The sequence below is a fragment of the Neodiprion pinetum genome, chromosome 6 (genome assembly GCF_021155775.2).
Source record: "Neodiprion pinetum isolate iyNeoPine1 chromosome 6, iyNeoPine1.2, whole genome shotgun sequence".
NCBI lineage: Eukaryota > Metazoa > Arthropoda > Insecta > Hymenoptera > Diprionidae > Neodiprion > Neodiprion pinetum.
This window is the reverse complement of record NC_060237.1, coordinates 28246072-28262646: the sequence shown is the minus strand read 5'-3', so window position 1 is coordinate 28262646 and position 16575 is coordinate 28246072. Positions and strand designations below refer to the sequence as shown.

Sequence of the window (16575 nt, the reverse complement as noted above, 5' to 3'; positions counted from 1 at the left end):
GGTGTTGAATTACAGTTGAAGAAGCGAGGAAGAGGATGATGTGAGGGTGATTTCGAAAAGCGAGAAGCGAATTATCCGACTTCCATCTTCATCGCTATCACTTCGCGATCTCCCTCATCGTTCGTCATCCGTTCGTTCGATGGGAAGGCTACACATGTACATTGCGCACTATACGATGAAATACGCCATGTATACAATACGAGAAAACCGACCGTGGCTCAAACTAAATCGAGAAGCTCGCCGACCCACGACTTATAACGAACAACTCTTACTACACCTCGTATCCATATAAGAGGAGCTGAGCCAAGTATAGAAAAGATTCGCAAAACCTCCGTCTTGCAGGCTTGGACGAATTAATCAAGACCCAGGAATAATCGGTGCCTGCCCGCGACGAAAATAAAACTAATTGTAAACCAAAAACAATGATTAAATTTGCGTTTTGGCTTTCTTATTCTCAGATCTTCATCCTCCCACTCGACATGTTTTCTGCGGTACCTTCGTCAACGACTCGATTACTTTGTAGTTTTTACAAGCACTAGTGCTCGTAAAAACTGCACAATGTTATCAGTTTTTGACGGTAGGTGGCGTAAAAAATAGGATTTTTGACACGTGCGCATATGAAGACTTCTCGACTCGTCCGGCACTTTATACTCGTCGAGAAATCTCTATTTAATGCGCACTTGCCACGAAAATAACTATTTGAAAAGTGTGATTCACTGCAGTCGTCGCTAGAGGTCTGATTCACCTGATTGTGAGACATCTGTCATTCTCTATGATTAGACGATTACACAATCGAATCGCGAATTGACTTTCGTTCTTTCTCAAAGTCCAGTATATACGCATATATTAGGCGGTCAAACGATTGGCTTGCAGATTGAACCACGGTGAACAATGGTCAACGGGAATGATCGTCAGCTTTGCTCGCCGCGCGTGTTACGCGGTTCCGCTCTTCTTCACGCTAGAGTCAACCGTCAAAAATTCCATCTGGACTCTGTCCTAGGGACCGGAAACGGAAGCTGAAACAGTAACGACAATTGTCCTTTCGCGAGGTAGTCATCCGTACACGTTGCAATCGCTCTTCATCGTACATCATGCAAAACAAACGTCATCGATTCTTATTAGCTTTCACGAACAGCGTCTAATTGATGATTTAAATATAGACACAGAGTCGGATAAGTCGAAACGTTTACCTGTCTGACAAAGGTGTCGTCCCTCAAAAGTAAAAAAGCCTCAACTGGAGGGTAAATTTGCACCTCAAGCTCGGGGATGATGATAAATTTCCGTAAGAAAAAATTAGAGGATGATAATTTTAACCAAAGTTGACAGTTTTTTCACCGTGAGGATTGAGAAACTAAAAGTCGCAGCGATTAAAATCTCAATATTCTCGTACTTTCTTCGCGGCGTGAGGTTGGCCTTGGACGCGGCTGTCTCATGGGTTACATAACCGTTCGATACATTATTCAATTGGATCGTTGTCCGACTGTCAAGGATGTTTCTGAGCAAAGAAATCTCGTGCGACTCCGCGTTAATATTAGTTAAATGGAAAAAAAAAAAAAAAAAAAAAAAAGGATTTCGACAAGCGCGGTTTCCAGTGTAATATGCATTTCGCATATTTCGGATCTCGGATATATACACATCCATGTACATGTATACTACACTTGCACTGAAAAAAAAAAAAATCATCTAGAGATAAATTCAATGAATATGTATGCTAAAATTGTCGAATATTTATTACCAGATGATACTGCGACATGTACCTAAATGTCAAACAACTTTTACCCCGTCCGATGGATATAATATTTAGCTTGGAATTTGTGCAATCGTCATAAGTTCGGTGGCGTGTATATTATACACGATGTGTATATTTACCACACGTTAAACAGTGTGTCAACGCTGAAGTTGCCGTGATGCGGGTGAAAATTCGCTTCGTTTCACGCGCGGATATCGAAGTATTCCAATTTTTTGCATCATTCAATTTAGAAGGACTTTGTTTAAACTGGATACCAAATCATGCAGCGGTTGTTGCACCGCGGCCGTGAACTGACCTCGTCATCCGTGAAAACATTTAATATAATATTGAACGCTGTAAAATGTTTCAAAGAGATGCAATTTGAAAAAAAAAAAAAAAAAAAAAAAACCAACGACAAAAATTGACAAGGAAACTTTATGCGCTGATAATCATACGGCAGAGTGCAAAACCGTTCAGGCAAGTCGTTGCTATAGTGAAAAAAAATTCACGCCTGGCGGCGAACCCTGAACTTACGCAACGCGTATCGATTTCATACTTTCGAATAATTTCTTCCGCAGTTTTAGTACAAGTTGAAGAACAATACATGGAGGGAGTATAGACGCGTTTGATATCGGATTTAATCGAAATAAATTACAAGTGCCATCGTATTCGATGTTTAAAAAGTCAATCAACCCGCACAATTTACGTATACGAAAGAGTTGCTGCCAGCGATCGATTATCTCTGTGTGATACATTCCATTCGAGATATCTATAAGCCAAAAATTTTTTACGACCGGTCCAACGTGCCATACGTCCATCTGTATTAGGTTACACATTCGTCGAAGCGACTGTAACGGTCGAATAAATAATTTACCGAACAGCAACATATAGCGTATAACTCGTATAAGCGACGGATTATACAGTCAATCACATCGCATAGTTGACTAATTTCGAGCCACTCCCATACGGTGCGGGATGAAATCGACACACGCGTCATATCGCCCATATATATATACATGTTATAATAAAGCTTCGAAACACAGGCACAGCGTATATGTTATTTACTCGTTACAACATTCCGCGTATTTTGTAATCCGACGGTAATAAACTCGCGTATTCGAGATGCAAAATTAGTTTTTAACCGTTCGAAATACAGGTCACTGCACCTATACTCAGAATTTCGATTATACGTTGACATTGACGAATATAAGAGGAATTGAAATGAGGCGATAAAAATCATTGACACGAATGAATTGAGGTTCAAGTTTTAAACGGATTTCGAATGCAAATCGATTTCAGTAAAGTCTCGCGATTTTCTGTACCTACGATGCCGGACATGCTGGTTAGAAAATAAGTCCGTCGGGTATAAACGATGTTACAGGTGACCTTTCGAATATTGAATGACCGGTCAGAGCGGATACACCAATGTCAAAGATCAATCTTTTGACAGCTAGATTAAATCGAATCAAAGCTTTCTCAACGTTGGTCTGAAGCGCGCGTGCGTAAAAAATCCAATTGCCAATTCGAGGCGAATTCAAGAAACTAGTAAACGCATTTACAGCCAGAATCACGCGGTTGTGTTTATTGCGTAACGTTATCGGAAGTAGGTATAATAACGGACCAGTTTTTGCAGTTCTTTACAACACGCGTAAGGAAACTTTACGTGATGCGAGGTGAAGGACTGAAGTAATCGTTGATTCCTGCAGCCGGCAAGTAACGGAAGTTACTGCTTGAATTAATTCATTTATAGATCCAATGATTCATAGAGACGTATGATTAGATATGGAAAGTCTGGATACAGGTAATTTATCACTGTTGGTAACCTGTAAGAAATCTCTGCGAATGAATGAGAGAAACTGCCGCTTCTCCTTCAGCTTCGAGTTGTAATTTATATGCGGCCAGCTGTCGTTTGGTACACGAAATTTGGACGTAAATTTATAGGGGAAGAATGAAAAAAAGAAAAAGATAAATAGATAATGGAGAGAAAAGTCGAAATAGTACATGGGAGCAGACTTGATTTATGAATAATCCAGAAACCGCGTTACTCTAAAAGGTATTCTTCGTGGTATTCACTTGAATAATAACATGACCGCGATAAGACAGATAGATTCTTGCATCATCGGACGAAGGAGGCGATCCAAGATTTTTATTACCGACGATTATTACGACGATCATGTCGATAAAACAGCAAGATATAAATCATTGCGTTATTGTAATATTATACCCGAAAAAACCGTTGCAGAGTTTAATACCCAACAGTATGTTGTATCTACTTGTATAAGGCACAAGATCATCATCGAGAATAACAATCAGCTCGGAGACACACACTGAGAAAAATTTCGTTTGTTACGGTAGCTAGAAAAATTCAGCAACACAGGTATCGCTGAGAAAACTGTTGGAATATCGTTGGAATTATGAAAAACGAGGTACGCCTAACCATTTTCCGCTATTGTCGATCCTTTTTTGGTTATTGCAACGTAAAATCAGTTTCTGAGGTATACCTTACTTTTTTAGTAAAACAAGGCTTTAACGTCAATTTATTCTTGCGCAAGCGTTAATTTTTCGCAACAGTTACAAGAAAATATAGCAACGGTGATCGAAATGAGAAAGAATAGTAACGAACACTACACTTTCCGGTAACAACTGGAAAACTGATTTTCATTTTCTACCTAGAACCATATTTTTCGATTGTGGTAAAGAATGAAAGTACAAGTCAAGGACTGAGCGGTTAACCGGAACTGAAAATTTCTCTCACTGCACCACCATGGGGCATCAAGGGGAGTTTTCCGTTGGATTATCGAGCGACGTAGATCGTGGAGTATTAGTGCATAATGAGAAGTAGTCGGTGCATCGCTTGGTTCTTCGTAAAACTAAACACATGGCACCAGGCAGAGCATAAGCCGGGACTGTAGCACCATAACATTGCACGGAATGCACGGTTTCACATGCAACCACCGACACGAGTGCATGTGGGTACGTACGTTACACGAGCCATACCGTTAATCATTCAGAGGTTTATCACGGTGGGTAGATGCATAGACGGTTAGCAGAATTCACACCAACCAATGGACTCGAACTTACATACAGCGGGCGGTGAGAGAGACTCGTGACTTTAATTTCCACGAGGGATGTATGTAACATTAGGTATGTATAAGCAGAGATCCCGAGATAATAGAAAGAAAGAGAGAGAGAGAGAGAGAGAGAGAGAGAGAGAGAGAGAGAGAGAGAGAGAGAGAGAGAGAGAGAGAGAGAGAGAAAGAGAGAGAGAGAGATGGAGAGAGGGACTTGAAATCGAGGTATAGAGTCGCTAGAGATTTCCCTGGTGGCTCTCTGGAACCGCCACGTTAATAATTGTTGAAGAAGCGGTTACAAGTGCCAGCGAGATGTGCGGCGGATAATTCGCTCGAATGGAATTCGTGCACTCCAGTGAAGGTCTCGTTCTACCTTCAACTGCGATTCCCGTCATTCGATGAGGCTGACGTCGGTACCGTTGCCGTAACGAAAGGAAACATTGAAGAAAAAATTGTTTTCAAACGATTTTCAAATTACTTTCAAGGAGTTGGATTTGCAAAATATGAGTATATTTTATTTATCATCGTTTACTAAATTTCAGACATTCTTAAAGGCGCCAAGTAACAATTTTCCCAAAACATGCATCGTTACAGTAACGTTACTGACTTCATGCACGACTTTAAGACACTATAAGAGGAGTCTCTTCGACCACGATGATGATCCAATTTTGTGCCACTTCAATTTACACACGTTCGAGAGTCGAAGCAAGATTACCGATTGCTGTTTCCGTACAATATTATTAATCACGCTTTTAATTCACCGACACCGTGTGCTCTGGTAGATTCGCGTGAGGGAATTAGGTTGATTACCGTAATGACGAGCTACCGGAGATTCCCTTTTATCGCGCTAACTACGCGATCCACAGCTGGCTTCCACGCTTATGCAGACCGGGCAATGATCACTCACTGGACCCTTAATACGTTCAGGTACTCAACAGCCTCGTTTAGGACCCTCCTTTTTGTCATGTTCCCACCAGGTTGACTCCTTTATTTATTACGGTCTTTACCGGTTAATTCTTCTCTCCCTCACGTCTTTGTCTTAGCTTCTTACTTCCATCATTGGATTGTTTCAATTTTTTACTCCGTAACTACCAAGCCTGTTTCATGTAATGGGTACCCACATGTAAGTGGGTCTTGCCCGTGTTTGTTTATTTAATAAATAAATAAATAAACAACATTTCTCGAGCAGTGCGAGCTCAGATTGTAAAATGTGTTCAAACGCAAGAACAACAAGAACAATAACAAGAACACGGTACTCATTTCGCAACGCGTGATTAGTTTGACGGTATTTCACTGACGTACCCACGACCCAACGACCCCTCGAGTAGCCTGCGAGGATGTACTCTACGTACGTACGATCCTGTCTACGGTTCACCGACGTGTGTGTGTGTGTGTGTGTGTGTACGTGTTGCAACGTACAGACATCACACGTTGGACTTTAGAGGTTAGTGGCACTAAATACATCCAGCGGGACGATGGTGCTTCCCATCTGCTTTTCTCTAATTGTCAGCAATCCGCTTCCGCTGCAATATAACGGCGGCTTCCTACCATTCATTATCTCCTCGTCTTACGTACGTACGTGCGTACACAGACGATACACATAGAGAAAACTTGATGAAAGAATACATCTAATTGGCAATGAGTAGAAAGCAAAGAGAAAAAGAAGATGGATTGAAATTTGAAATTCTCCGGTACCGAATTCAATTTGAAATAATTTACTACCCTGCAAGAATGAAACGGCACGAGAATACCAAAGTGTACATCGATTAATGTTTGGAATTCGATTTGAGAAAAAAAAAAAAAAGACCGAAAACACTTGGTGGTAACTTTTGCAAAAATTTCCTCCGATTCCGATTCTTTTTCTCAACAGTTAATCTGAAGAAAAAGAGTGACCGATATCTTCAATTTTCAAATTCTCATTACTTCTTGTTCTCTTACCGCACACATTTATCAGTATGTATGTGTATTACGGGCCAATTATAATCCTTTTTTCTAAATATACAGCGTACGTACTGCGAATAAATGAATTTAATTTTTCCATCTACCAGCGAAGATGAAAAAAAATTAATTGGTTGACCGATGCGACTAAATTTCGTAAACGCGAATCTGAGACGGATGACCGTTAAAGATCCGCAAGATTGGAATTACGAAGACGGAATAAAAGCTATAGTTCTTAACGACAGAAAGCGAGATTGGAGGAGAGATCCTGATGCGCGTTCGGTTATCTATGCGCGATTTTCGCACGTAGAAACGTGCAACACCTACATACGCGTATCGTACCTTATACGACAGGCTGCAACACGGCGAAGCTTTCGGAGCAGTTAAACGTTTTCGCCTACGCACATCGTTGTCACATGTATAATACGTTACATACGGATGCGAGCATACCGCGTTGTATTATAATACGGTGAATGAGTGAAAGCAGTTCGTTCAAGTACGGCCGGACCTGCAGTTTAAAGAGGCGAAAGATAAACGTGAGTATGGGTGAAAAAAGAAGGAACGAAAAGAGAAGAAAGGAAAATTATCCTTGCGCCTTGTTAGCAGCCTTGTTCGTTTCTTATTGTCGACCCTTAATTTCTCCGTTCAAAGTTGACACCGATGATTACCGACGTACGATTACGACAAACGTTTATTCGTACCCTGCATGTATGTAATTATACGTATATCGGCGTGACGGATCTCCTGCATTGACGATGTATCGATCGTAAGGATCAACGGTGCGTGTACGATAGATTTAGGCATGATTGGAGATATTCATCTAAAACATCGGTGAATGCCACTCACCCGATCTCATCGTTCGGTAACGTTATGTTTGACAGTCGATTTCTAACTATTTTGAAACTTTTGTCATATATACAGAGCTGTGGGCATATTGATGATCGTGGGATAATTCTCATCACGTATACACAAAGACGGTCAAGAATACCGCAAAAGTTAACTAACGTAACATCGTCACAACCCGTCAACAAGCTTTCGAAACGGCATTTTATTTTTTACTCTTTGTTTCCTTTTCTTTTTTAAACTTATTTATTTCTATTATACACCTTGATTATCGAAGCTCATCCTTGTTGAACTGCGATGCAGAAATTTATTCGAGGAACTTGAAATCGATGACGCAGGTAATCGGCTATATTATTTTTTTTTCTTTTTTAGATACAACAGTGAACCTTCGAAGAGCTATTAATTTTCAGGCTAATTCGGCGACGAAAAATTTTCGAATATTGTCATTCTACAGTGTATGATTTATTACTTATGTATATATTGTTGTCTTTACATCTCTACGGAGAGTAAACTGTGTTATAGGATATACGTACACCTGTAGATAAATATTATCGAACTCACCGTGAAGTTGAGCTAGGGACTGTAGCGTGTTTGCGTTGCAGTTTATGAATCCTGGAAATAAATAGAGAAAAATTTCATTAGACTCAATTGTCTGGACAAATATATATCCGATTGCGAAAGCGGCATATGCTGGAGCTGATTGCCGTACAATTCGCTCCTTAATTTGATTTATATTACGCAGGATACGAAGGAAACAATTTTTCGCTCTCGATATGATACTCGCATTACTGGAAGAACGGTTCTCTAAAATAATATTAGTGATTCAAAGTAGAATAAATAAAGAAAATAAATTAGCTTTCGCAACGAATAACGATTAAAATGCTACTCGTTGTATTATACTCGTAACGCCTGCCCTGATTTGCCAATTTGCAAACGCGTAATTGAGTCGGTTGATCCGAAGAATAAAACAATAATAACAACAACAACGACAAAAGAAATACACATCAGGTTTGATTACATACACAGTAATCAGTCACTCGTTCGTGCTGGATATTATTTATTTTTACCATTACTGTTGTTGGCGTTGTTACTATTATCATCGTCATCATTCTACTCTCTCTTGCTAGTTCCTATTAGTTAAAACTTCTAACAACATTTTCACTCACACGATATGCATCAGACAGGTTGCGTCTACTATAATTATATATATATATATATATATATATATATATATATACATATATTTGTCATTGCGATCAGCTGAAAAAACGTTCTTTAACACACACTAGGATTAATTAATATTCGCAAACTGACCACCATCACGCCGCCGCGATATAGTTTTGCGATATCGTAAAATTCCTCCCTCCTACATTATTCTTTCTTTCATCCATCCGTGCATTGAAATTCTTTGATTTATCCATTAATTCTTTGTTTCGTTACATTGTTCCCTGTACCTGTGTTATACGACAATATCGTTGATTTATATTGTCACGAAATATTCTGCAGAATCATCAGATAATTATCGTTGCGTATCGGCGGCACACACCTACACAGGTATATAATACGACACAGTTGTTCCGTATTAACGGATCGAACTCGACGAGCAGCGTGTCGAGTAAATGTGGGTAGGTGGATAGATACGAATACTCACAAAGGTACAGCATGCGATTGCTTGCGAAGCGTTTGTCGCCGGTATAAATTCTGTGCCGAATTTCGCCATCAGACTCTACACGCTACAGATCAATAAACAAGTTTGCAAGCAGGAATTTCGTTGGCAAACAAAACGATTGCCGATTCCACGACGTGTACGCCGTTAGGTGTACACGTGTGTGTGTGCGTGTATATATTATATACGCAGCATTTACATACCCAGGTATTACCTATCAGGGGCCTAAATCAATCGCGTTAAAAAATTATCGCGCGTCGCTGCAAAAGTTGTCGTATGATCTACATAATATACCTGCCTCGTGTACAACGTTACAGAAAAATTCGAAAGCTCGCGTATGCGTGTAAAGTAATGATTGTCGATTTTTCAATATACAGTCGCGAACCGATTCAAGGAGTAAAGTAGATTTCAATATTTAACAATTTGTAACCCTTTCTCCCGGCAGCTGGAAACGAAAATCTATTTTTTTACCCGATTCTTCAGCAACCCGACTGAGGCCTGAAATAATGAATAGGGGGAGAAAAAAAAAAATATAACTGTAGCAGCGAGAAACACCTGTTTTAAATTATTATAACATAATACACAAATGTGTATAATTAATTAAAATGCAGAGAATTGAGGTATAACCCTCTGCAAAGGGGTCGAAGCAATTTCAACGTGATGTAAAAATTTCTTCTCATTATGGTTTTTTTTTCAACTCTTATTATTATTATTATTATTATTTCCACTCATTTCTTCTCTTCCAACTCATTTCTGACTATATAACGTATATGATATAGTTGTATATTACGGGTGGTTGAGTTTTGGTTTCGCTCTTCGCCCGGCTTTATAAATTGCTTGGTTATAAATTATAACGTTATAAAGTCGTGAAAAAAAGCAAGAACGAAAAAAAAAATTAAAAAATACAGTCGTACATTCACGTTTGCAGAAAATTCAGCAGCACCTACCATACAGACGGCCGAAAATTCGCAACGTTGCATATTTACGTGTAAGGTATGCGTAAAAGAATAAAATTAAAAATGATATGTAATATAATAAACAAGGTTATATTTTTTCGTTTCTCGTTCTATTTTTTTTTTTTTTCTTGTTCTTCCTCACGTAATTGCAAAATACGAAAGTCACGATGTGCCTAATAAATGTATCACGCTCGCGTTGCGTGCAGAGCAAAAACCCGAATCTGGTGAATTGTACAATAATTCGTGCCTGAATATGAGTGTGTAAGACAAAAATTTCGTTAATTCCTGACGGAATAATCGCTTCGCGTATCCAGATAACACGTGTAATAATGCATAATACGTACGCAAGTAGCAAACATGAAGTATTTTCTACGAACATATGTTTTCTACTACATTTCTAATTAATTAGAAATTAAATTTTTATGTTAGAAATTTCCTATACAACTCTCTCGTTCGTACACATCGTATAATGTATGTATATATTCGCCGATACGCTGCAGAAATACGAATAAAATGAACGAAGAGACCGGACGAAAACATTAATCGCGAATGTAAAACATATTGTGCAGGGATGAAAAAAAAATTTAATTAGGGATACGTACATTCAAGTTAAAAATTAATATTTAAAAAATTAAAAAAAGGATAACCCGTAATTACGTAACATATTTAAAATACGTATGGGTACGGTACGTAATAAATGTCGAAGAATCTTCTCTCTGTATTCGGTCACGGCTTACGATTGCGATCTGACAATCAGCTTATTAAATTTCCGGGGCTTCCTCCAGGGTTTCGCGTTTCGATCGGTTGGCCAAAATTCATCCCAACGCGTCAGTAATAATACGAAAAAAAAAGAAAGAAAAACGCTATATTAGGGTACATTATATATATATATATATATATATATATATATATATATATATATATATATATACATGTATATTTATTAATACGAATACGCATCAGTGAATATTCACTTCACTCGTGTGGTGAATGCAGGTGACGGGCGATTCATCGGGGCAAATAAATTACGATTATTACAGGCAATTTCGAGATTATACACGATTCAGAGCGAGTGATAAATCAGGGAACTTGGCACCAGCCGCTGTTCAACAAAATCTGGCTTTGCCGAATTGAACTGCAGATTTCGCACAACATTATATGTTATAACGGAAAACTAATGAGAAGCGAGGCAATTTACTTTTTGTCCAACAATAAAATGAAAACGACGCTATAATATACCATGTCTTATTTTTTCGCAACAAAATTTTTTTTCAATTCTTTCCTAAATACGGATTATATAATTTGATTAATTAATATTTAGATGTTAATAAATTCTAATGTACGTACGTAAGTATAACTTTTGCAAATTTTACGTCGTATATGGTTATTTTTATCACTATACTCGTACTGTAACATCAATTTTCCGATGTTATGATTTTGCCGTGCAGTAAAATACGCAATTTGAAAAATAGAATAATTATTCACCGAAGCGTTATAAAAAAAATGGCAAATTTTATTGGTACATAAAATATACTATTTTTCACGAATATCGGCAGTATTATACGAAACAATATTATGCAGTCGAGTTTAAAATGACTTTGCAATAATCTAACGCAGCGGTATTAGAAGCGGCAATTCCCAGTGTTCTTTTTATTATTTATACGTCCATGACTGCTAGGTATAATTCGGTGAAAGCGTCACAGCGGTATAAGTGTTATATATACAACATTACATATAAATAAGCAGTTTCAGGCATAATAGCAAGTTTGGTCGTTTAATCGGCAGTTTTTACAAAAGTATAGAAAACAATAAACAAACTCGTCACGGTATCGTGATCTTCGCTCGAGTTTCGCTCGCGTTTCGCTCTCTTTTTACAATTTGTCAGCTTACCTACAATATCGTTCGATATAAACTCAGTCATTCGATAACACAGGCGCACGATTTCAATCCAACGAACCTGAATAATATCTAAGCGGTAAAGAAAGAGAAAAGAAAATAAATGAAACTCGTTTCGAAATTTGGAAGGAAAAATACATTGCAAAGAAAAAAAAAAAATTAATGAAATAAATCCGGGCTGAGAAACGTGATCGTTAGGGATGAAAAAAAAAAAAAACAAAGTAAAGAAAGAACCAAGTAAAGTAATGGATAAAACAACGCGTTAAGAAATTTTTACGCAATTTCTATACTGTATACATACACATATGCATGTATAGAGCTTGGCTGTTAATTCATGCAGTTACACCTATAGTACCTAAATTAGCTGGTGGTAGCGACTTTTATACAGCGACAAAAGTGATTACACGTATTTGGCAGAAATTTGCATGCATATACATATGTATGTATGTATGTATGCACGGCGGCTGCGGACAGTCGCGCCTATTATCGCATCGCCACCAAAAAAAGTTTCCCTTCGTTCAAAAGTACGCATGCCCATATATACACACCTTATATAGATATATATATATATATATATATATATATATATATATATATATATATACATATATACACAGGCGTTGCGCAACCCAAGCTTTCGTTAATTGCAAATCGTACAAAGAGAGTTGAGGTGAAACTTGCAGCGGTACGCGAAAGTAAAATCTATACACCTAACCACTTAGTTGGCTGGTTAGTTATAGTTAGTTGTTATTAGTATTTTTAGTTTCTAAATTACGGAACAACTATGGATTCATTGTAAAACTGTATAAAATTTTACACCGATATTAATTAACAATACGACGCGCCTGACGTTGTTAGATATTTTTTACACGCAAGAGAGGAATAGAAGAAATCATTCTCAAGTCTTCGATTCTCGTGATTTTTCTTCGATATCGTCAACTGCTTGCGGCTCGTGATATATATCAATAACTTCGATTTATAATCATTTTTTATTTCTCTCTTTTCAGTGATTTTTAGACCCTTTATAAAACGATTGAGCCGTCAGGTAGGTATAAGATTAAAAAAAAAAAAAAAAACGAAAGTTCAAACTAATTTTTATCGTTTATCTAATCTTCCGATCGTACACGCAGCATATGTTATTATACGTACATGGAAGATAAAAATTCAACGGTGCGTTAAAATCGTTCTTTTGTTCCTCTTTCATTCGCTTTTTTTACACAACAGGCACATCCACAATTCTCTAGACTTCGCAAGTCGAACGATGTTCGAATCTTTCATAAAATTGCATCATCGCGATTTTCCATTTCCCATTTAAATGACGTGGGGAAACTTTCGTTTACTTCTTTCTCTTGACTTTGGAATTTTATAACTCGTCAACGAATTAGTGTGCCGATAAAACCATAAAGCGTACATTTGCAGGGAATTGAACGCTCTGCAAAGAAAAAAAAAAAAAAAAAAAAGCTCTCTCATCATTTTATGGCAAATCCACTCGTTCAAAACTCATGTAAAATCATTTGTTGACCTTTGCACACCCCCGTGTAAAAAATATCTACACACGCATCTACATTCGAGGCATATTTTTTGCCCGGGTGTATTTCGAGGCCGGTGATAAGTGCTAATTAAATTTTCAGATCCGGCAAACGGTTAGCAGGTAGTGCAGTTTAGTTTAGCTCTGTTACGGCGTTTAGCAGTAAACTTGGTGCAGAGTCCGCGGAAGAAAGCTCACGGCTTTTAGCGCTACGCGTATCCACGTAGGTATATCAGAACTGTTATTCCCCTGCAATCGTATCCCCGGTTCGCGTACATACCTTATCCACTCGTCATTTTCCCTGTCTGATAAGCCTTATCTTTGTTTCATTCGTTAGCCGTGGTTTTGCCAGCCTAAATAACGTCCGCAACGTCGAAACTCTCAACGGTCCATTTTCAGCAAACTTTTTACATTTGTTACAAGGCATTCCACGCGAAATCCAAGATTTTACCATTAACACTATAATTATTGATTTCTTCTTCGAGAAATGTTTGTTACTTTTATTTCAAAATTCGGAGATTCTTTTCCAAAAATATCCAACCAAACATGCACGTCGACGAATTGTCAATAAATTCTAAAATTGAGAAAGTAAACTAGGATTAAAAAAAAAAAAAAAAAAAACTCGTATATTCGACGATTTATTATTTAAATACATAGGAATAAAATTTCTAAAATTCGGTCGTGCGTATGCGACAGATTTACATATCATCCAATTCTCGAACACTGATTTCTACGGAGCTTACAGAGGGGAAGACAGAAGTGTATAAAAAAAAAATAGACCTTGTTATATATCCAAGATTATATAATACTCTTCACAACGCCTAGACCAACAATTGTAAACTTAAAAATAAAACTTGAACAGGAAACGAGGGCAAAAATAATTCAACCTTTTTGCCTACGCGGAGAGCATTACTATACGTATAACGTATCTAAGGCACGTATGTGTAACGTATTCTGTACTGGGTACATACATGAATTATACAGGTATAAATGTGGAATGACCTACGCGCGTAACGCGGAGCTACTTCTAGCCAGGCACAAGGCCATATTTCTCTATTCATCTCTCTCTCCCTCCCTCTCTCTCTCTCTCTCTCTCTCTCTGTGTCTCTACTTCTGACGTTACAAGAATATATACGCGCATCACGTCTCACCGAGTACATAATAAACACGAATATTTAACACAGACGCATAATATGTGCAGCAAAACATAAATACATGCATGTATACATACATACATACATACATACATACATATATGTGCAATCGCGTTGCGCGCAACGAATAATGTAATAGCACCTGCATAACCGCATACGACACGATGCAGCACATAATCTAATGCGATTATTACATAACGCGTGTGACGTTAAGCTGCAGCTCGCGATCAGGTGTTTTCAAGACATTGAATTACGCCTAGATAGTAGATACACGTATATGTATACATGCAACTTTGCGTATGCTTATGTAATTGCCAATTAACGCCGTCCTCAAAGTAATCGTTTAATTTTCTCAACACGGCGGACGCGTTTATGTAAAAAAAAAAAAAACCTATGTACGGTGTACGGTACATGCATACATCCGTAGACGACGGTGGGCATTTGATCCTGCATTACACGATTCGAGCCGCAGGATTTAATAATTCCACCGACCGCGTACGCGGATCTTAATTATAAAATAACGATCGAACTACGTGACGCGAATATATCACGCGTATAATAGGTATGATATGCGTAATACGTGTGTATTATAGGCTCTGGATTACGCGGAGAAAGTGGATTATGGTCATTTATCATTAAACTTGAATCACGAGCTCACGGTCGTCTCAAAGCGTTTCACGATCACGTATTATACCTGTTATGCCTATAAACCTATATACCTATATACTAATGGCTGCATCATCATCGTCATCATCATCATCATCATCCTTGTCGTCTCAAGGTAAGAAGGTACGTGCACAATTATTATCATTGTTATTATCATACTTGCCGGCAAGCCGAAGATCGTCTGGCGAGTGGAAGTTGAGTCACCGCCGACTGGAAGCCTTGCCAAATTGTATATTACATGTTTTTTCGAATACATATATAATATTATATATACAAAATAATAATAATAATTTATATATAAATAAAATATATATAAATGTATAATGTATTTCAAATTCAGACCGTGGGCGAAACGATTCGACGCGATCGGTGAACCGGCAGCGTGGAAAACGCGCCCCTCATCGAATCCGCGATGAGAATCCGAAACGCATCGATGCTTCGGTAACTGTACTGTTTTACTTGAAAAACGCACGTCGAAAGTACAAAAGACTGTGTGTCGTACAGAATAATACAGCTATGGAATTGACAAAATGAAAAACAAAACGTGAACTATAAGTATACGCGTAATAATAAGAATTGCTTTGGTCGCGGGGAAGATTTGTGTTCACAGCATGAAATTAGGTCCAATTTTGCATCTAATAACTGCAGATCAATATATGTATACATATATATATAAGTTGCGAGTCGAGTCAAGGTTGTAAATTGCTATTATATTCTTATATTCAGACGGGAATGTAGAAGAGGATAACAAAGTGGAACGAAGTATTAGCCTCGGCATGCGGCCTGAACGACGAGGAGAAACCGAACGAACCAACCTGAACCAGAGTTGATCTTTGAAGCGAGGTACGGAGGCGATGCAATGTCACGGTTACCGCGGTGGCAAAGTACTTTGTTGTACCGGTTTCGTAGCGGGATCTAGACGGATCTGGATGGATCTAGAAACTTGGATTAGACGGATGGATCTGGAACCCGGGTGAATGAATCGGAAAAACGTACCACCGTGGGAATTTCGAAAGTATGAAACTCCTTGGACTTGCTTAAAAGCGTTAAGAGGACGCTACTGACAATGAGACGGTCCTTACCGACCGAGTAAAATGTCGCCTGTTTGTCACATTCGAAAATGACTAC

The 16575-nt window shown here is 38.2% G+C and overlaps 1 protein-coding gene across 6 annotated transcripts in view; it reads right to left on the bottom strand.

Moving 5' to 3' along the window:
- orb2 overlaps positions 1-16575 on the bottom strand; it is a 133433-nt gene that overhangs the window by 25869 nt on the left and 90989 nt on the right. For all 6 annotated transcript variants that reach the window (XM_069136910.1, XM_069136913.1, XM_069136914.1 and 3 more), the window contains one exon: positions 8143-8193. In XM_069136910.1, coding sequence (XP_068993011.1) covers positions 8143-8193 — 51 coding nt within the window. The remainder of the gene's footprint in view (positions 1-8142; positions 8194-16575) is intronic.